This window comes from Suricata suricatta, chromosome 2, assembly GCF_006229205.1.
Source record: "Suricata suricatta isolate VVHF042 chromosome 2, meerkat_22Aug2017_6uvM2_HiC, whole genome shotgun sequence".
NCBI classification, from domain to species: Eukaryota; Metazoa; Chordata; class Mammalia; order Carnivora; family Herpestidae; genus Suricata; species Suricata suricatta.
Window position 1 is genome coordinate 80,523,002 of NC_043701.1, and position 22,753 is coordinate 80,545,754.

At 36.8% G+C, this 22,753-nt stretch overlaps 1 protein-coding gene across 5 annotated transcripts in view; it reads right to left on the bottom strand.

Moving 5' to 3' along the window:
• Positions 1–6,246: 6,246 nt before the first annotated feature.
• The window catches only part of SGCE (sarcoglycan epsilon), a 71,994-nt gene continuing 55,487 nt past the window's right edge, over positions 6,247–22,753 (bottom strand). For 2 of the 5 annotated variants that reach the window (XM_029929207.1, XM_029929233.1), the window contains 6 exons: positions 21,064–21,275; positions 20,101–20,127; positions 19,180–19,368; positions 9,368–9,411; positions 8,452–8,486; positions 6,247–6,540 (listed from right to left, as the gene is read on the bottom strand). In XM_029929207.1, the coding sequence (XP_029785067.1) occupies positions 6,490–6,540; positions 8,452–8,486; positions 9,368–9,411; positions 19,180–19,368; positions 20,101–20,127; positions 21,064–21,275 (558 nt within the window). In that variant the 3' untranslated portion in view covers positions 6,247–6,489. Of the gene's footprint in view, positions 6,541–8,451; positions 8,487–9,367; positions 9,412–19,179; positions 19,369–19,727; positions 19,802–20,100; positions 20,128–21,063; positions 21,276–22,753 lie in introns of those variants that run through there. The other 3 variants (XM_029929214.1, XM_029929219.1, XM_029929226.1) reach the window with 3 other exon arrangements.

A 22,753-nucleotide genomic window follows, 5' to 3' on the forward strand; every position in this document is an offset into this window, starting at 1 on the left:
ATTCAGTTGTATTCAGATTTTATAAATGTAATCAATGTATGTTCCTTACATAACATACTCAGTAGGGTAAAGGCAATGTCATATAATGAAATGTTAATGTTTCTATAGCAAAGCATAACACCAAGTGGGATCAAGAAAAATAAAGTAAGCCTCCTCCTTTTTGTTCAGGTCATATTCTACCATTAGATTGATTTGCTATGAACTTTCAAAGAAATTGAAATCTTTGGATGTGGGAAATTGCAGATAAGGGATTGTGAACCTATAATCATATATTTTTTTCTACCAGAATTTAATGCAATATTTCTCCAAAATTTATCTAATTCAATTATTATATCTAGTCTGTTTCTTTGTAGTAGTAGTTGTTTTTATTTCCAGTTGAAAGTTCTAACTCACAATTTAGGCCATTGGGGATTACAGAACTACTTATTTGTGTAATTTTGTTCTCCACTGTTATGTATACTTCTATTAGTCCATAATCACTAATCGCATGTTTTGCCCAGTCTACATTTGTAGCAAAACAACGCTCATGTTTACCACACCATTTCCTCTTCCTAAGGACACAGGAAGACTACATTTCCCAGCGCCCACAGCAATGCCTTTTGGAGAACATGACATTACCAGATAATAGAGTATAGATGGAAGTGAGGGAAGCCATTTGAAAGCCCAGCTTTGAAAACATATCTCATGTGACCCTTCAGCTCTCATTTCCTTTCCCATAGAAATCCTGGATACCATGTGGTCCAGACCATATAGCATACAAGATGGAGGGAGACTGACCTAATTGCACCAGACTATGGTATGAGTGAATGGTACTTTTATTATGTTAAGCCACTGTGATTTCAGGGATATTTTTGTCACATCAACACAGCTCACAAAATAATTTTTCCCCAAGTGGAAATCTACCCTCTCATGGCATTGAGTTTTCAGTGTAGAGCAAAAAAGGCTCATCAAGCAATTCTCCTTTATGTATGAATCTCATGTGTATCACAAGTTGACTTGCAGGCTGCGTGTCAATGATTTCATCCCACCGCAAACTGAAATGTCAACGAATAAGTTCAAATGATAGTAACCGCCTTTTAACAACGTATGTCAATGATGTGGTGCAAAATCCAGCAGCATCCCTTGCTTGATCAAGACATCCTGCTGGTGGCTTGTGTCGCTTTCTTTTCTCACCTCCAGTTTCCATAGCATCTTTCAGCTTCCTGTCCCAGGGTTTTCTCCGGAGCCCCAGGATCTTGCTCTGCCCACACACAGCCAAAGCCCAGGAGTGCAGGGGAGTTAATGCCCCCTGGAGTAAGTCAGCAGCAGGATGATGAGTCTGTGGATGAAAGTCTAAATTTCTTGTCACTTGGAAGGAAAATGTTGAGGTGTATTCTATACAGTTCACTAGAGGACCCCCAGGAGAACAGAGTTCTTTCCAGAATAATAGCCAGATCAACGACATACTCTTTGTTGGTTTTCCTTCAGCACCTCCTAACCTCAATCTTCTGCTTCTATAGTGTAGCTTCCTGGGATCATGGAATATATGACCTGTTTTGGGGAAAACCAAACAGTATTCAGTATTTCTGTTGTATTGCTGCCTTTTGTGAATTTGTTCTATAAGAGTGGTCAATTTGATTCCCAGTGGATTAGAAAGGAATTATATATTGTTTGAAAATGCTGCAAAAGCAGCACACTAGTTACTGAGGTGGCACTAGTGCACAGAGTTCTGATTCAATAAAATCTACTTTTAAGATCGACACTTTTCTATTTTGGCTTCTTGTATGTAAAATCTTCACCAAAATCATGTCTTATAGGACACATAGACTTACGTTTTATATTTGTAATGGAGCTCTAATCAGTCTTTATTATTATTATTATGTGTTTTTTAAGTTTATTTATTTGAGACAGGGGGAGATAGAGAGAGTGGGGGAGGGGCAGAGACAGAGAGGGAGACAGAGAATCCGAAGTGGGCTCTGAAACAAGCCTGGCATGGCGCTGGAACTCACGTAAAGTGAGATCATGACCTGAGCCAAAATCAAGAGCCAGGTGCTTAACTGACTGAACCACCCAGGCGCCCGTTATTATTTTGAATTGAAGGGAAATCTCCAATCCATGAGGGAGATCTGACCTCTCTAAAAGAAAAGCAAGTGGAGAGGAACAGGATTGGGCAAGGGGTTCATCCAACTGCAGTGCAAACCTGAGGGTCTCAGCCAACCTACCAGGAAGCTCCAGAGTAAAGATTTCGCAGTAGAGGAGTTCTAGGCCCTGGTGCTGATACCATGCTTGGCCACGGCTGGTGGCTGCCCAGGAAAACTGTTCCTTTGTTCAAAGGCCAAGGCAGATTCTGAAGGTGCTAACAGCTGGGAGCTGGGAGTTAACTTCCCTTTATGCAGCTGAATGGAAAATTCTTTCTTTTTTTTTTTTTTAAGTTTATTTAGTTTGAGAGAGAGAGAGAGAGAGAGAGAGAGAGAGAGAGAGAGAATTACAAGCAGGCTCCATACCATCAGAGCAGAGCTCTATGCAGGGCTTGAGCTCACGAACCTTGAGATGATGACCTGAGCAGAAATTGAAAGTCAGAGGCTTGACTGAGCCACCCAGGTGCCCCAGCAAATCCTTTCTTGAAGGAAGATCCAAGCAGCACCTCCCCATGGCTGCCCCAGTTTTACAAATATAAACACCAGTATGAAAATTACACAGTAAATTACTTAAGATGAACTGTACTCTATTAACTGAAGGTAAAGTGAGATGATCTGACCACAGGAATCCCTATGGATTAAAAATGTAAGATTTATTAAGAAAGTGAGATGTCTATAAAAATTATAATATTATCTTTTAATTCTGTGAAATGTGTATAAATTAGATTCTGGCAAATACCCAATGTTATGTACTTTATCTTTCTGCTAGCTGCTGGACGAATAGCTGTCACACAAACTTGCACTGACTGTGAATGTTCGGCTGATACACTGAGGACCAGTTTTCTCTCCAACTTTCCCAGCTATACTGACTACCTAGATCCAGATGACTTACCAATTATATCTTCAGTTCAGACCTCTACTTTGACCTTCAAATTCTTATATCCAACTGCCTACTTTGCTTGGCTTTCTAAAGGTACTTCATGTTCACTTTGCCTAAAATTGAACTCATTGTTTTCCTCAATGTTAGTTCTATCCACAATGGACAGCACCATGATTTGACAAACTAACAAAACCCCGTCATCAGAATTAGCCCCTTTCATTTACTTAACATTATTTCTAGAGTAGCGATGTACCAACAACTACTGCTTTTTATCTTCTAAATAGCTCTTGAATCTGTCCATTTCTTGCCACCTTTTGCAACAATATCCTGATCAAAGTTGTTATTTCTCTAATTGTGTTTACAACAGACCTATCCATACCCACCCAACCCACCTACTCTATAGTATAGCTGGATTGATTGTATAAAAATGCAAGATATGATCACATTACAGCCTTTCTTCTCAAAATCCTTCAGACTTTACTTTTCTGCCTTTCAAGCCATGCATGGTTTGGTCCTACCTATCACTTGGATATCACCCTGCACGCTTTCCCAAAATCTTCCTATTGTCCATTCCCCAGCTGCATCGAGCTTTCTTACAGATTTTTGTATTCACTAAGATCTCTTCTCCCAGAAGATCTTAGTTACTCTCTTTTCTTCATATTCTTTTCTGAAATATTCTTTATTACTCCACTTTATCTTATGAAGTTATAGTCATCCTTTTGCTAGCACAAGCTTCCTTAGGAAATCTTCTCTGACCTTGCTCATGAGGTCAAGTCCCTCTGAGATGGGTTTTATACCCCCAATTATTTTCCTTCAAAGTATTTATTACAATTGAAATTTGATATTTATTTGTATGACTACTTGATTAATGTCTGTCTTTTCTACTACAATGCAAATTCCATGATGGCAGGGCCAGTGCTTTGTTTGGCTTACCACCATATCCTCATTAATATGACTTGATTCATATTAATACATTGATTTCAAATAAGCAAATACATAATGCAGTAAATAAGCAGCTAGTAAGGATGTTGTATAGGAAATTCCAAAATGCAAATTTGTGAAGCTACTCCATCTGAAAATGGCTTGTTGTAAAGTTTTTATTCCTCCACTCAATTTGGGATAGTTAGGACATAGGAAGTGACAGCTCTAATTCTGGACCATTCATGGATCCCAAAGTCACATACCTCACTTAGTTGCCATTTTTGTATTTGAAGGCTCTGGTCTTGATGCTGTTTTTAAGTTATTTTCTGAATAGTCTCTTAGCCTCATATTTAGCCTAAACATTTTTATCTAATGTTCTTTTCTATCATCAGTATAGACTTACAGATGTGAACTTCCCTGAAGAGAGATCATAATTTATTGGGTGACCATACCTTAGAGGAAGGAAAATTTACAAACTTTTAGGGGATATTTGGAATCCAGACCCGACTTTTCTGGAATTCCTGAGGGTACTGATAATCACTGCAGTTGATTTTGAGGGGGGCAAGGGCTTACTGTGGCCAACTGAAAAAAGGTGTTCTAATTTAAGTTCACCATTAAGATCCAAAACTTACCATATACTCATTTGCCCACCACGAGGATGTTTAGTTGGGATAGAAACCCTCAGCATGTGGCAGAATCCCCACCCTTTTTGATCCATAAAATAAGGACTATTAAGTTAGTAATGACCACTGGGAAACTATTTTAACTCTTCCTCCCATCAAAATATTACGTCAGAGGCAAGAGCACTTTTTCAGAGGGAATTGCAGAGATTAAGGCAATTTTATCAACAATTTGTGGGATGCTGGCCAATAATTTTCATTCCATTCAATTCCTCAATATGATCAGTGCAAAAACCAATGCTAATTCCAACTTCATTTTCCAACTGTCACAGCAGCCTCATGCCTAGAACAGATGAACAAAGTTCCCGATTCTTGATCTGTAGTTCCTTGTTTGTGGCTCATGTATTGTTATTCTTGCTCACTTGGACTACCAGCCTGATTTCACCTGGAAGGAGCAACAGTCTGTTAATTCTCTGCCACTGTGTCACAGTCTTGTCATCTGGAGTCATAGTGACCTTTCCTCCTAGAACTTGAACCTGACCCAATGTATTTACAACCTCAAGCCGATCAGTCCTGAAGAACAGGAAGTGGTAGCCCTCTATTTGTCTTGGGAAGGAATAAAAATACAAGATACATCTTTTTTTTTTAATGTTTTATTTATTTTTTGAGACAGAGACAGAGCATGAGCGGGGAGGGGCAGAGAAAGGGAGACACAGAATCAGAAGCAGGCTCCAGCCTCTGAGCTGCCAGCACAGAGCCTGACGTGGGGCTCGAACCCACGAACGTGAGATCATGACCTGAGCCTAAGTCGGAAGCTTAACCGACTGAGCCACCCAGGCGCCCCAAGATACATCTTTAAGAAGCTGAAAAACATACACCCTCTGTTAAGTTCAAGAAAGGAGTCAAGGTGGGGGGGTGGGGCGGGGGGTGGGGTGAGTTCTAATGCCAAGGACATGATAAAAGGATTCCCTTAAGTGAAAGACATGTTGTCACATACAGTGCTAACAGGGAATTTTTTTAGATTTTGGAATCAGACTTACGTAGCATTAGTGTGTCCTCTGACCAACTAATAAGTAAGACAGAGATCTGCTCAGAGAAGAGGAGGAGAAGGTTTTGTAGCTGGTCTAGTCTACAACAAAAGTAGCCTTGTGGGACAGTCTATAACCACACTGATCCAACACTGTCCAGACACAGGAAGCAGACCACCACTGTATGAGGAAAGCCTTGAAAGTAGTGTTATCACAGGGGAGCTCAGGGTTTTGGAACTAATTCATGTCACCAACAGCAGGTAACTATCTCTTTCTGAGTAGGTTCCATCTTACTTCTAAAACCAAATATATAATTATGGAAACAGGTAAGGCAGCCTGGGCCGTCCTTCATAAACTAGGTATCATCAGATCCATAATCCATAAAATCAAGTCTACCTTAAAATACTTCAGGAGGAACAAACCATGGACTGAAGGGGGAAGGGGAGGGAGGGAGGGGTGATGGTCATGGTGGGGGGCACTTGCGGGGAGAAGCACTGGGTGTTATATGCAAACCTACTTGACAATAAACTATTATGAAAAAAACACTTCAAGAGGTAGTATCTGAAAGAACAGATTAAATCATGCCACAAGGATACAAATATTGAACCCATTCCTAGCAACAGAAAATGCCAACTATACAGAAGGCAATCGAGTATTTTCTGAAATAGATTTCACCAGACTTTAGGCTTCATTAATAGTATTTATTTTAAAGTTAACTTTGTATTGTAACAAATATAAAGTCATCAATGTTTTACAAATTGTCAAAAATGCTTTAAATACAAAAAAAATACATTAGTAAAATGAAAGTTATATTGTGTTATTTGGTACATATTTAATACTGTCAACATGCACACCATATGTCAGAAAAGCTCATGCATTATTGGGAAAGAGAAGAAATAAGATATAACTGCTATATTGTCTGATTACAAATTCATTGCTTCAGTTAGTTTTCTTTCTTCAGGGATACCATTTACCTGCATGTGTAAGAATGAGCATAGGCATGAGTTAGGACACGGACACTTCTAGATTCTGAGCAAAACATATTATGACAAGGAGTAATTTTCTGTCTTCTTAACATAATTTAAAATAATTATGTTGCATTATATCTCTGCCTTGAGTTTTTTTTTCTTTAAAAAAAAAAGGAAACATTCTAAATTAATCCCCACCTTGGGCCAAAGCTGTAACGGTTTGTACTTCTCAAAAGGGATGGTCTGAAAATCCTCCCACAATAAACAAAAAGAATGAGGTTGACTGCAGGATGTATGACTGTACCTTTTAATCATGGCTTTTTAGAAAATATTGTGTGGGTTGGAAGGGCAAAGAAAATGAGAAAATTTAAACGGGCATCAAATCTAATGGCTTGGGCCTCATCCAAGTTACAAGTCAGCTTGTAACTGCTCTATTATGCCAGTTAGTGCTTAAATTCAGGATTACAACACCAGCAGCTAGTTCATTTCTGAAACTTTTGGTGATCATTAAAACACACACACACACACACACACCCCTAAATAAAACAAACTTCAAAATATAATCTTCTCTAACAAATTCCATATAAGAAGCTACAGATAAAATTACTTGGTATCCAACAGACAAACCGTGTGCTTAAATTATATTCATAAAAAAAAAAGACCCTATGACCGCGCTTAGTGCTTCGAGATACTTGGAAAAAGCAAATTATTACTGCGTGATAATACTAACCACAAATGTGGCTGCCTCTTTGTGGTACCAGGATAAGCAGGAAGGTGCGACAGAAAAGCTGTGCTACCCATGAAAATACATTAATAGCACTAACTCCACAGATGTGCGTACAGAGCAGAAAAACCCAGAAATTGAGAAACAAACTATGGTTTCATTCAAATGAACAGAATGGGAATAAAGAATGTAAGCTGCCCATTCAGCTCTTCTCTCCGGGAGGCGTAACTCTATTTGATCGTGCATTTATCAGAGGCAGAAACACAGCCATCTATCATAATTATAAAAAATGCTAGGGTGGTCTCTCTCCCTTTAGCACTTAGATACTTTGGGGACTCACCAAAAACAATAATGACAAAAGGAAAACAACCAAGAGGAGATAGTGCACTTTAGTCAATAATGTGCTCCAAATTACAGAAAAATATAAGAAAACAAGAAGGTAATAGGCTATAGTATTAACTAAAAAGGAGATCAAAGCTTCCTTGACTCAAGCAAAATGCCTGCTCCCCAAAATCTATTTTAGAAAAATAATCTAGAAAATTGGGTTGAACAGCCTAAAATTCCCTTAGGGAAATTCGTTGGCTTTTATCCCATTTGCTCAGACATAAATTGTCCCTGTAGTTGGAAATGCTGCCTATTACTAAAATATAGCATACTAACAAGACTACTTGCTAAGAATCTATACAACTATCAAATCTCTCTCTCTAATATCATCTACTTAGGTTTCCTTATTTTCTCTAATGGAGGAATAAGTAAAATTTACCTGGATTTTTAAAATATACAGGTAAATTATTTACTGTTCTACTAGAAACTGTCTCCCTTCTACTCACTCCTTGCATGAAATAATCAAGAATCAGAGGAAAGACAGAAGAGTTAGAAGTTTACGAATTTAATAAGGAAAATGTAGAAATATTCCCTTAACATTTTTCTTCTTTAAAAAAAAGCCATCCAATTAGTGTTAATAGGGACTCATTTTTTTGCTTTGCTCTTTAGGTAACACATACTTATTACAAAGTTTGCTCCCTCATCAATCTCCTGAATGCTTACACAGTAGCACCGCCACATCAATATATCGAACATCTTTGTTGAAACATGTTAGCATTTAATTAAAACAAGCATCAAAATGGTGGAGGAAAATTCTGAAAAACATTATCTCGTAATTAAAATCTGATGAACAACCTTATTATACTTGCCTCAAATCTTTGAAAAGTTGTCAAACGAAAATCTCCTTAAATTCCCGAAAGCAGTAATAGAGAAAATAATTTTTGAATGAAAACATCCAATAAATTTCTATATGTGCCTAAAGTTTTTAACAGACTTACTTAATAGCTTCCCTACCACAATACCACTATTCATACTCAGAATTCCACATCCAACTTACATTTTTAAAACTTCTCTTGCTTCTCCAAAAGAGCTACAAAAGGCATTACTGGTTGCCTGGCAATTAGAACTAGGAATCAACCACTAATTAGAAGACAATCATGAATAAGTTATCTACTCAGTACTGAGATGAATGAAATAATTGGCTGTGGAAATTTTTTAGGGACTCTTGAAAGAAATAAACTTAAAGAAAGCAAGTCTTAGGGAAATAGAATAGTCAAGGGAGGATCGTCCGCCATCTTGTTGTCACTGGTCATGTTATAACAGCTTTTTAAAGTGGCATGAAAACCAGGCCAACCATTTCTCATTTATTCCCCTGAAGCCTCACTGATTAGTCACAATGGTTTCCTTTTGTAAGAGTCAGTTTCAAGCTGCTCACTTACTGAGACAAATCCTGGATGCATCCAAGCTAAGAATCTTTCATACCAAGAGGAAGAATAGGGAGCTTCGCTGAAGGAAGGAGACTTTATTCAGGCTTCCTTAATTAGACAGGACCTCCATGGATGCTTTTGCTCTAAGATCATTTACCCAGTGTTTATCACTCTGATGCCAATATATGCAATAATCTAAGCTATTATTTTGAAGTTCTAACTCTGATTAAGGAATGACACAACTGTTTTGCCTTACTTGCTGAAGCTAAAGCTTCATAAATTATATAGTACTATAATTATCTTTTAATCTGTTAGCCTTATACATAAACATCATTACATTATTACTTTTCATACTTACCTGTAGTCTGCTGTTGGGGAATCTGAGTCTGATGTGGCAAGTTCCTAGAAATGATTGACATTTTTGAGTAAACTGTGTTTGCCTATACATATGTAAATAGCAGACATAATAGAATGAAAAAATTTATAGTTAAAAAGGTCCCCAGAAATCATCTAACCCAGCACACCCCCATGAGTTTATAGATGAGGAACCTGAGGTCTCAGGAAAATAAATAATAATATTTGGTAACATTCATAAAGCTCCTACTAAATGCTATGTTCTACCTCACAACAACCCTCGGAGGTAGGTACTATTTTCCTCAACTTAGAGATGAGAAAACAGGCTTTAGAGGTCCAAGGCTACATAACTAAGAAGTGGTAGATAAAGATGTGAACACAGGATTCCAGGCTTGCGCTTGTAACCTTTAGACTTTCAGATCCAGGTCTAGAACACACTTACACACTCACACAGAACAACACACATATCCACTTTCATTCATTATGCCAAATCTGTGCTCTTCTGTCCCTGTCCCAGGGAATGACCCTGGCCATCCATCCAACTGCACTAGTCGAGATGTAGAAGTCATCATCAACCCTTCCTTCTTTAGTCCTCACATCCCAGTCTTGGGAACCTTTGATGATTCTCTTAGATCTCCTTTGAAGCTGTCTTCTTCTTCCCCACTTCTGTTCCTCACTTGGCTGAAGCCATCACCGTTTCTCACTTGGATGTTTGCAACTGACTGAATTGTTTCCTTGGTCCCATTCTTGCCCCCTTATTATCCACTGTGCACATTCTAAGTCACAAATCTGATTATGTCATTCAAACAACACACATTTCATGATTTCCTTACACCTACCTACAAATTAAGTTTCAAGTTCCTTAGTATAGCCCAAAAGATCATCAGTGTATCTGGTCCCTACATGGAGCACCCCCTGATGGCTTGAAATAGAACCACCATCACACCATGACCATTACCATCTGTTGTGTCCAAATGGCTCTCGTTTGTCCTTGCAAACTCAACTTAAAATTTGTTACAATGGACACGAATTACTCTTATAATTTAAAAATAGTCCACAAGGAATGCTAATTAAATTTTAGATTATCTTTTTTAATTAAAAAATATTTCAAGTACCACTTGTTCTATGCCTCCTCACTCTCTAAGCAGTCCCTTCCCATTAGGTTACCATTTAGCATGGATTTCCACACATGCTCAACTGCCACTGTGTTTTCATCACATCACATAATGTTTATTTGCCCCAAAGTGCCTTAACAGTAGGAACCCCTTATTTTGTTTAGTATCCTCAATAGTAGGCATGCAATAAATAATTTTTTAACGGATACGGGCAAAGTGAAGATAGATTCACATAATACATATGTGTTTATTAATGTTCATACATACTTAGTTTCAAATATTGATATTCAAATTCGTTTGCAATCGTGTACAATTTAGATTCTGTGGGGAAGAGATTCTAGGAGTCTAGGAGATTGCTACAGAGTAGGGCTTGATGCATGCCAGGGGTTTTCAGAGGTTTTTTTTTCTTTTTTCCTTTTTTTTTTGGTTCCTCTTCAGCAATAGAATTCCTTTTGATTGAAATCCTAAGCAGAACTCTTGAGGTACAAAAGAGATAAATGTGGGGTTGCCTGGGTTGAAACAAGGGAGCCAGGAATCCCGCCTGCTTTGTTTCCTTTGCCCCACATGCTGGCCCCTACGGCATTTCTAAGAAACCTCCAAGAAACAGAGTTTGAAAACCATTGATCTGAATCATTTCAGCCAGGCAAATATTATGTTCCAAATACAACGACCTAAAGTGGAAAGCTATATATGCTCGTTAAATACTGGTTAAACTCTTAAATTAATCTATAGAAATGTTACTGACTTCAAATAATTTCTTTTTAAATTTTCAGTTCCATTTTAAATATATTGTTAACAAAATCAATTCTAATTCAATTCAAGAAAGTTAATTAATAATTCATCCCAATAATTGTATTCTTTTTTTGTTATTACCTATCAGCTCTACTTATCCTTGTGTGGTCTCAGGGAGTGTTTTGTTTGTTTATTCTTTCAGTGTTTCACATGATGTTTTTATAGTGGTTTTGATCTTGGAAGTATCAAAAATTTTATTTATAAACCACAGAAAAAATAATTTCTAGATTTAAAGATGGAAAACAAACATCTTTAATACAGAGGTCAAAATGCAATTTCATGGGCATTTGGGAGGGGGATATGAGTTTTATTCTAACTTCTCAGGAACAACTAATTTGGGTTTACCTATTCTACATTAGAAGCTATTACACCATACCTTAACACACACACACACACACACACACACACACCTTCATTTACCATCACCTCTAGCTCTACCAAGCCAATTAATGGATTAAATCAATACATCTTGACAAAACAAAAATACCGAAGAGGACAAGCCTTTCAAAAGTCCTGAAACAAGGATACCCCAAATTCAAAATCAGTATCTGGCTGAAGCAGCTGCCACCCCCTCGCTCCTATGTGCCAGCCCAACTTACCCTTCTGGAACACAGTTTGAAAACCACTGATCAAAGTCAGTCCACCCTGTTGTCTCTTCCATAGCCTCTGATTTTTTCCCTCTTCCTGTACACTGCTAAACTTTCTAAGTAGTAATGGACTTGGCTAGATTTGAAGAGAAACAGTTGAGAAAGTGCCACACGGAAGGTAGCAAGAAATCTGGAGATCTATGAGAAAGCAACTGTGTTGCTTTGGTCTAGGGATCTACTATTACCTGTGTTCAAGGTACATGCACTACTTGAACTTCAAATGAAATACAGGTGAGTTACATAAAAGTGCTTTATGTGCAAAAAGGTGCTCAACAAGAAATATGCGGAGACACAACATGCCCAGACTCTCCAGGGTGTGCGCACTTGGCTCTGTTTTTGTGGGTGCCCAAACCTGTGACAGCGTGTGAGCCTGTGAGTGTCAGGGTGTTAACACATCCATGATGGGCATACTTGAAGTGTGAATTCCATTGAAGCGTTGAAGGGAGGCCCCTACTAAGAGCATTGCTTCAGGCACACTGGAGAAATGCCTGAGTAACTGGGCTACAGTCAAGCAGACCAGGCAGTGAGGAAATGGAGGCATTTCCACCTCTGGTGAAAGCACACTGCTAATGGCATTTATACAGGAGAGTACAGCTGACCGCAAATAAAAGTCCAATAATCCTGCAAAGAAAGGGCTTCTATAAAGTCATAATACTGTTTAGAATAATTACATTATTAATGGACTGACTGGAAGATTATTATGTGTAAACTGCATTATGTAGAGAAAAGATTTAAGAGAACTGTATTTCTTTAATTTTTAGCATTAATTATTTTCTAATTTTGCTCCCATTAATTACATGCACTGAAATGAAAATTATGTAAATTAGCCATTGCACAAACTTTATTCTTTAAGGAAGCAAAGGTAATAACTTGCAAATTAATAAATAACTGATTCGGGGAGTACACAATTATTTATTATTTGTAGAACCATTTTAAGGTAATTTGACATTCTTGGATATCCTGTAGAGTAATTCTATGAGTAAGGTTGATGATTATCAACCCATTATATTCCTACTTGCTTGAAGACTCAAAAGCAAAGAAAGGTTAAGTGATTTTCATTAAGCCACAGAATCGGTGCTAGAGTTGAAAATAAATGACATTAGTTTGGCAATGTAGAATACAAAATACGTCTCTTTTAAATGAGTATGGAACCATTTAACAATAAGTAATATATTTAATAACAGTAACACATTTTTGAAATTTCCCAATTATTTCAGCAAAATTGATGTTGCTCACCCCTTAAATGTTCTATAATTGTTTGCTAACAAAATTGCTGATTTGGACCCTTCGCCTACTTTTACTAAAGAACCAGGTCATTTGGATTAAGGAAGAAAGGAAGGACACAAAAAAACATCTATAATTTTTAATTTCAGGACCTAATTTTAACTAAAGTCAATGTAGAATATATGTAGAACATAAATGAGAAAGGAGAAATTCATTTATTTCTTTTAGTTTGTTTCCCCTGCTCACATAAAGCCAAAAGCAAGCCCACCACAGCTTTAAACTGAAGCAGTACAAACCTACAGAACCAAAATTCATCCAAGATACCGAACCCATTGCTGAATTTAAAAAAACAACAAGTTCAAAGGCTCTGAAATATCCTTGGCTGCATGACACTTCTTGTCAACAGGAAACCATTATCTTAGTACCCTAACACATTCTCTTCAACTGATATTAACTTTCACTGAAACCTAATTTTTTATTTATGAAATTTTAAGGGAAGACAAACAGAAAAAATACTTTAGATAAAAGTTAAAATGGTTAGTTACTATATCTCTAATGGGAAGACTTAATTCTAGATTTCTAGTCATTAATTTAGGAAAGATTAAGCATGATCTACCTCTTGTTTTGAGGGAGACTCAATTACTCTGGGTTAGGCATCATGTTTAGTATAATGAATATGGAAAATTTCACATAGACAATTAAAATCTTTCTAGAAAATGTGTGGACACTTTTCCCTATTATCCATTATATAAATTCTTCTATGAAGATGTCTCCCACTCAGAGGAAGAGTCTACTGCTATTGTATTGGAATGAGAAAAGAATTAACATGGAGGCAGATCCACCCCTAGAAAAACATGTAATATGTTACAAATTTTAGAATAAATTTTTAGAAAACTGAGTATCTGCAACCCCCCAGAAAATGCCTCCTATAAAACTGCAAAACGACAATTTCCCAGTGGTTTTTAGTTTTTCAAGTTTCAGGTTTTCTCTGTCCCAGTCAGTACTAATCAGTACTCATTTCTCACTTCTCTACACCATTTCCTCAGGCAGCTGATAAACAGAAACCCACGAACAGTCCCAACATTAGATCAGGCACCTGGACTGCCCCCTTTCACACTTTTCTCTTGTACATCACCTCTGAGGGGGCAATCAGGAGAAACTGCTCCCCTTTTAAAACTCTAGCGGGAGGAGTGTGAATAATAACCCCTTCCCCATCTCCACCCCCAAAAGAAGCACCAAGCTGGTGTTCCCAAATTCTAAAGCCTAGCTGCTTTAAGTATTTTAATTGGGAATCATCACGCCTTTTTCCTGGTCCACCTAACCTGCAGGTCCACCAGATTCTCAATCCGCAGAACTAGAGCCCTGGGATCTGCATTGCAAAAGCTCCACAGATGAATGTGACCTGCAACTTGGCTGGAAAACAACCAGGCTAGATTATCTCTCAACATACCTTCTGGGATCTAAAATTCGATGACTTGGAATTTGATTTTCCTCATTTAAATCATTACAAAGGTTTTGTCTGAGGTACATCAATCTGTAATAATATTTTAAGTTAAGTCTTTGGTAAAAAACAAAAAACGAAACAAACAAACAAAAAAAACCCATAACCCCTGAACACAACAATGATTCTGTGGGCAAAGCAAAGTTTACTTTTAAGAATTACTTTATAGGGGCACCTGGGCCGCTCAGTCAGTTGAGTGTCTGACTCTTGATTTCAGTTCAGGTCATGATCGCAGGGTCATGAGATCAAGCGCTGCATCAGGCTCCACACTGAGCATGTAGCCTGCTTAAGATTCTCTCTCCCTCTGCATTTCTCCCCTGCTCTCTCTCTAATAAAAAAATAATTAAAATTAAAAATAAAAATAAAGAATTGCTTTATAATGCAATCTCCAGCAATGAATGGTAATAAGTAAGGGGAAGCCTACAGAGAGAAAAGTTCTTCTTACTATTAATGGTAACACATATTCACTCCACTGCAAAGGTAATTAAGTACAGATGCAGGAAGTCTGGCTGTATTAGGGGACGAGGAACATTCTACAGAATATGTGGCTAGTGCTCTTCAAGACTGTCAAGGTCACAGGAAAAGAGGAAGGTCTAAAAAACTGCTCAGACCAGAGGAGACTAAAGAGACATGCCAATTATCGTGTCCCCAACAGAATCTTGGAACAAAAGGACATTAAGGGAAAAACTAGTGAAATCTCAAATTATTAAAAACAAACAAACATCTGAAGTCTACTTAATAGTTAAGCACCAATGTTGATTTCTTAATTGTGACAAATACACAACGGGAGAAACTGGGTGACGGATCTCTGGAAACTCTCTGTATTGTCTCTGCAACTTTTCTAGACCTCGAAATCATCCCAAAAATAAAATATTAAGTAATAAATACATTAGCAAAGCTCAAACTAATATTAGCAAATATTAGTTAAATTAGTATCGAACAATATTAACAGTCTGTTTATATGGTCTCTGTAACGTGAAAGGTAGAAAGAACACTGTAGAAAATGAAATCGCCCTTCCTCAGCATGCACTCCAGCTCCTGGTCCCCGTCCAGATTTCGGTTCCACTCTCTGTTCAATCACTGTGCCTGTTATCATATGGATCGGAGATCCTTCTGAGGTCAATGACTACATTATCTTTGATTTAACATCAAGATAGGTAAATAATCTAATCTCAGTTTTGACCTAATTCAGCGTTGTCTCTTATTCATGTCCCAATTTTATCAATTGCAAATGGTTCCACATTTTGTTACTGTCTAATGAACGGTGCCAGTCTAGAGTCCCGTGAGGCACTGTACCAAAAAGAAAATATTACTGTGTAACTGACGTGTTACTGAGACAGCCCCATACATCATACAGCTGTTAGGAGTTCTCTTTACCTCACACTGTTAAAAGGTTCTCTAGATCCTAGACTGACTTGTTTAAAAGACCCAAGCATATTTCCACGCAGCTCCGAAGGAAAGCTTTGAATGTTCTGGAGTCTCATTTAGGAGCCAACATAAACTTTGGCCATATCTTTATGCCTGAATATTTCTGGTGTCAAGCCTGATGAATAAACATGAAATCCTGTAGCTAGCCAACTTATTTATGAATGATAAAATCAGTAAAGTTAGTATGAATATGTGAAGATGAAGCACATGCCCTTTTAGGAAGGGTTAATTAATAAATACCAGGCAGGATTATCCAAGCTTGGACTTGGTTATCAAGTGCTATGATACCTCATCTAATGTAATATCTCCCTTTAATGTTGAGAATTCAGTTCAACCCAAATGACCACACTATTTATGTATATATGTACTTGGTGCTGAAATAAAACTTGAAAAACATGCTTTTCAAAGCTGAATTTGCGTAAAGGACAGCTGCGACGAACCTGATACAATGAAGTCCTTATTATCTGGCATGGTTGGAAAATGAGGTTAATCATGTATTCGGGCTTATAGGGAGTTACCATAGAGACAGTGCACATATTATCCATTTCCAAGAATAAAAGAAAGATAATATACACTCCACACTGAAACTACACCAAATGTAATTTAATTTACTCTGATGAGTCAGACGTACTTGATGATCTCTCAGTGCCTCAGAATAATCATTGTGAACATCATCAATTATCTATGTACCCTATTTATATAGAAGTGCTAGTTAATGGAGTTTTTCCATTAGCAGAAATCTGAATAATGTGAAGGTTTTCTGGACTTAAAAATGCGTATATGGTCAAATTGTTGCAAGTTCAAGAAAATAACCTATTGCATTTGCAAATAGAGAGATCTGATCAACATAATGGTAGTTGATGAGGTTATGGAAGGACCAGGAAGATGTATTTGGTTGTAAACTAGACAGAAAATGTTATCGTGTTTGTATATTGGTAGCAACCTTGCAAAATCCTATCCACAGAAAATTAAAATAATTTTTAAGGAGCTATTCTTGGTCTCAAATATATGGCTGGAAAGTATACCCAAAAAGGGACGCAGCCTTTTTCTTTCCCTTAAACTTCATTACAATATAGTTTTACTGATTTACAAACATATTTAAGTTCCCCTAACTCAATTTAACATATATTTCTCTATTCTAAAATGTGATCCCATTGTTATTTTATCAATACGAGCATTTCCCAAACTGTGTTCTTTGAAGAGTTATGTCTGGCCTTTTTTCATGAATTCATGAAACATATCAATATACTCAAGGCCTCTGAAAAGTCTTGTAGTTTTAAAACAAATAAAAAGAGACCGTTTCTCAAGTATATTTGACCATTTCATTTTTTGAGACTATGTATCACCATTTGAAGAATATATACCCAGATTTCACTGGAACTCTTGGGTAAAGAAAATATAAAATGGTAGCCTTTAAGGCTTTTAAAAATTCTTTCCATTTGGAAATGAATGATTAGGCTGTTGATAATCTTCACCTACAAAAAGCAAGAAAAATTGCTAAATTGTGAGCTATTACAATATTTTTGAAATTATACTTATTTTTTCCAACCATATCTAATCCTGGTAAAGTGGGTTTTAGGATGACCCATGAACCATCAGAGAACATAGAAATCTAGCCCTTCCATTCAGTACAACTAAATTTTGTAAGACTTTAATATTCACATCCCTGGTAGAATATGAATATTTCTGAAACTGAAAATTTTTTAATGTATGCAATTTTCTCCATTGCCATGAGACCTGAATCAACTACTGTACACACACATGCACACATAAACACACACTTTAGCCTCTTAAACCCTAAGTAAATAATGTTAGAGCAGTTCAGGAAAACACAACACTTTTGGATTCCTGGAATATTTTGGACAAATTTATCAAATCTATGATTATTACTCCTATTAATTACTGTTTAATCTTCAAATTACCACATACATTTTACATGATTATAAAAAAAAAGCACCTGCAATGCGAAAATGTTTGTACCGAGTGTGGGTCCCAGAGAAATCTTTAATCAGTATGAGGTTACCCATTTATCAAACCCTAAGGTTTATGTGGGGAGAGGGAGGTAGATTTTTCCCTATATCCGTCATATCATATTCACAAAAGTAAAGTGAAAAAGAGGAGGATCTCAAAACAAACTTGTGACATCCTTGGGAAACTGAATTTAACCCATTTTAACATGTTAAAATGGGTCAGGGGAACCCCATGTTCTTAAAAAGAAATGACAATTTTACCTACAATCCTCTTATATCAAAATTGAGCTTCTAGGCATATAAGGTGTGTTTTCAAAGAGCAACTGGGAAATTTCCTTAACCCATAGCCCCCTCACAAAGGCTTCTTCCAGGCTTTCTGATCAGAGTCCTTCCAGTACTACAAAGGTTGGCACTAATAAATTATGCTTTTGGTCAAAATTGGAACTAACTCATTTTTATACATAAGCAGATCACAAGAAACAATGTAAAAACTTTTTGCCCTGAGGCACAAAAAATTAGATTAAATAGATCTCTGGTAATAACATTAAAAGCAGGTTAACAAGGGTGCCTGTGTGGGTACGTCAGTTAAGCATCTGACTCTTGATTTCGGCTCATGTCATGATCTCACGTTTGTGAGTCCCAGCCCCATTTAGGCACTGACAGCATGGAGCTGGCTTGGGATTCTCTCTTTCCCTCTCTCTTGCCTCTCCCCTGCTTGCACTCTCTCTGTCCAAAAGTAACTAAATAAGCTTTAAAAAATAGGTCAACAGAATCAGATAATTCTAATAATAGCTCTAAAAAATAATTAATTTGTTATGTCTTAGGAGATGCTTCTCTTTTCACGATTAACTCATCTTTGAGCAAACATGTTTAGTCTGTTAGCAGTGTCAATTTCTTAAATATTAAGGTGGACGTTATCTTATCTCAAACAGTGAAGAAGAAAAGTGCATTTCCTGAAAGTAATTCTTTATATTCGAGTCAGCACAGTGAGGTCAGGATCTATACCATCAATGTCCTATTGGTATTTTCTCTTAGAGTTACAAACAAACAAAAGCAATAGCGAAAAGTTCTGGTCTTTACAGAAATTAAGTAGATATATTCATGCACACTAATAATTATAGTACCAAGCGGATACTTACTGCTGTGTTTGCATCAGAGGCATATTGGTGCTCTCATAACTGTCCGGGTGCAGAGGGGGTATGATCTCCCCAGTCACAGGGTGGAACACGGGAAGCGTTGACAGGGGCCATGCTATCTCTCTATTCTTGGACATGTCGCGAAGCTCTTTGGTAGATTTCTGAATAGCACTATGATGGACCAGTTGGATGCTAGATCAAAAAGAAATAAAACAGCATATGTTTAAAATCATATATTAGCCCTATGAGTCTTCAAATTTGAAAAAGTTATGAATTTTTTTCTTTTTAAAACAAGACATTATTGCACTTTTGGGCATTCTACAAGTTATCTCTGAAAGAGATACATCTCACATACTTTTAACACAGCAACACTGAAAGTTGCAAATCAACTTTTAAATAAACGTGTCTTGCATTAAACTAAGCTATAAAGCGTTGTGTTAATACCACAGTCCTAAGTAACAAACTAGTGCTCTATTTAATTTCTACGATTAAGATTAGAGTACTATAGCTTTTATATTGTTGCTTCTGATGGGGCATTTATAAATACTCACAGAAGTTTCATTTTATGGTAGGTTATTACTGTAGATTCAGGAAAACGTGTATGAAAGGCCTTTTCATCTGTGCTCTGGTTTATAGAAATGCAGGTTGGGAAATCACATGATATAAATGGCAAGTTAATATTCTGAATCTGAAATTTTAGGTTTAATTTTTATCTACGTCATCTTATTTGTCAAATCCTTTTTATTTTTTAGTTTCTACCCCTCCTAAAAATCTCTATTTAGAAAGCAGCTTTCACATTCATGAAATAAACTATGAAAGATGACAAATGAAAAAATAAAAGCGTGACACACATGTGTGGAGCGTGATGAGCAACTGAGAAGTGAAAGAAATGATAAAGAAAATAACAGGAAAGAAGACACTTACTCTGGTGTTTGCATGTTTCTCTTTTCCCTAGAAACAAAACAAAAGTTATGAATTAAATAATAGCATTGATATTTGGAACATTAAGACTATATGCTCATGAGATCTTGCATGATGTGGAAATGCTGACATTGTTACTAGTAAATGCAACCAGGCAGCATTTGCCACCAGGTCGATGACATTACTTGGATGCATACACATACGGCGATGGAATACTGATGAGAGACACACAGAAAAATGAAAAAAAAATGGAGATTAAGAATCAAGCTCTTGGAAACAAATTCTATGATGTAATGAAATCAGGCTACATGTAAAAAATGGAAGAATTTGTTACTTGCTGCTTTATTAATTTTTTATCCTTTGCTTTGTTACCCTGGCTTCCAGATAATCTCGGGAGATTATTTTAATTGACAGAGATGTCCTGAAAGTGCTAACTATTCATGAAGTGAACACTCATTACTCAAATTATACTCTTATTTTCATTCTTTACTCCTAGGTTTCTGTGTATAGATACATATTTTTTTTAAACATTTAGATTATGCCACCCATTGACAGCAGAACAATTTCAAGAAGAATTCTGACCTTCACTTCTGAGCAAACTAAGACAATTTATTTATTTAAAGCACAATTACCATATCAATAGATTCCCCCAGTCTGCACAAGATGGCTTATAGAACCGAAAGAGCTAGCCTCAATTATTCTTGGGCCTGTTTTGCCAGCACGAATTTACATCTAGCCTTAATAATTGTTGAATAAAGTAATTATAGCCCCTAATTTGATTTACTAGACTCAAAACTATTTTAATTCATTTTAAAGGAATAAAGTACTGTAGTTTGACTTGAACACAATTTCAATTAATTTATAAAGTGTTTTATGAACCAAATGAAACTTGGCTTTTAATGGAGTCTTATGTGTTGTTATCCTAGTAGGCTCTATAATTTTTTATTAGTGCTTTAAAGTACTCACACTCCTTCCCGTCGGCAGCACATGATATAAGCAAGTATTAGAAAAAGGACCAGTGCTACTGCCGAGGGCACAGCCAGTGTAATTAGGAAATCCGTGTAATAGTCTCTGCTTTTCAAAGAATCAGAAGGGGGTTTGTACTCTCCACCATCAGGTAAAATCCCTTCTCCTCGAATCACCTCCTGATAGGTGGACACTTGCTTTGTTTTATCAACCTGATATAAAAGAAAACAATTACACATCAAATTAATAGCTACAAACATTTCAAGAGTTGAAGATCTAGACATATCAAAACATTCTTTGACACATTTCTCAAAAGCAATCCCTTCCAATTCCTTTATTGTCTTTAACTTGCAGTTATTTATGGGAGCTAGGAAGAAGCAGTGAGCAAAAACAATAAATAGTTGGGACACCTGGGTGGCTCAGTCGGTTAAGTGTCTGACTTCAGCTCAGGTCATGATCTCACAGTTCGTGAAATCAAGCCCCTCGTGGGGCTCTGTGCTGACAGCTCAGAGCCTGGAGCCTGCTTGGCATTCTGTGTCTCCCCCTCTCTCTGCCCCACCCCCATCATGCTCTGTCTCTTCTCTAAAAAATAAACATTAAAAAAAAGTAACAAAGGGTTTATGTTGGCCTACTTCCTATGTCCTTCCCACAACTACAGACAAACGTACGGGAATTCATACATAATAAAACTATGTGTGTATGCAGATGTTCTTTTCTAGAAGTTTCCTTCCCCCAAAACAAAGTATGTTCATACTACTATGTACATTTCTTGTCTCCTAGTGACAAACCTCTAGTGCAGATGCCTACAAACAATGAACTGGCTGATAACCAGGGGTGTGAGTATGGTTTCTAAGGTTAATGAAAGTGAAAAGATAAGTAAAATGAGAGACAATTGCTAAATGATTACAATCTTGAGCTTTTTTTTTTTTTCTGCCATCTAGCAGACAGAAGTAATTTTTAGGAAAGATAGCCAAAGGAACACGTCACTCATCCAATGCTATAGTTTTACTAAGTTCTGTCCCAGATCAAAAAATACACAACATTTGCACTCTATTAATTTACCTTCACATTAACAGAACTGCTTTCACAGTGTTGCATTTAATTGTTACAGTTTTTAGTGAAGGACTCTAAAAATAGTCATGTGAAATTGGTCATTATGTTTGCTCCCCTTCCCTTCCCCCCAAAAATGCTGGGGAGAATGATTTGTGGCATTTCTCAGCATCCCCTAAAAAAAATACATGAAGAATTTTGCAAAGAATAGGGCACTAGTAAAACTTATTTTCTGCTAAGGAATTGATGCTCTGCTTCCTTTAAGAAGGAGAAAACGAAAGTAACTGACAAATTTCCTCTTTCAATCCTCGATGTGAGAAGCTTGTTGTCAAACTTGACCGGAGGCTTATTTTTTTTTTTAAATAAAGTTCAGGTCCTGATCTTCCATTTCTTTGAAATCTTATTTATTATATTTATTGTTGGATTATTTCATTTAAGCCTTCGGAAATCTTTTGGGGTGAGATGTGACATATAAATAAATGCATGTAAAATAAAAAATGAAAATCCCAATCTTTCCATGTATAAAGTCTTACCAGAGAAACTACAATCTCCAAAGCCTAAGTCATCTTTAAACCTTTGGAAATTAGATAATATTCCTAAGCAGAAACCATTCACAGCAAACGCACAAGTAAAATGGCAC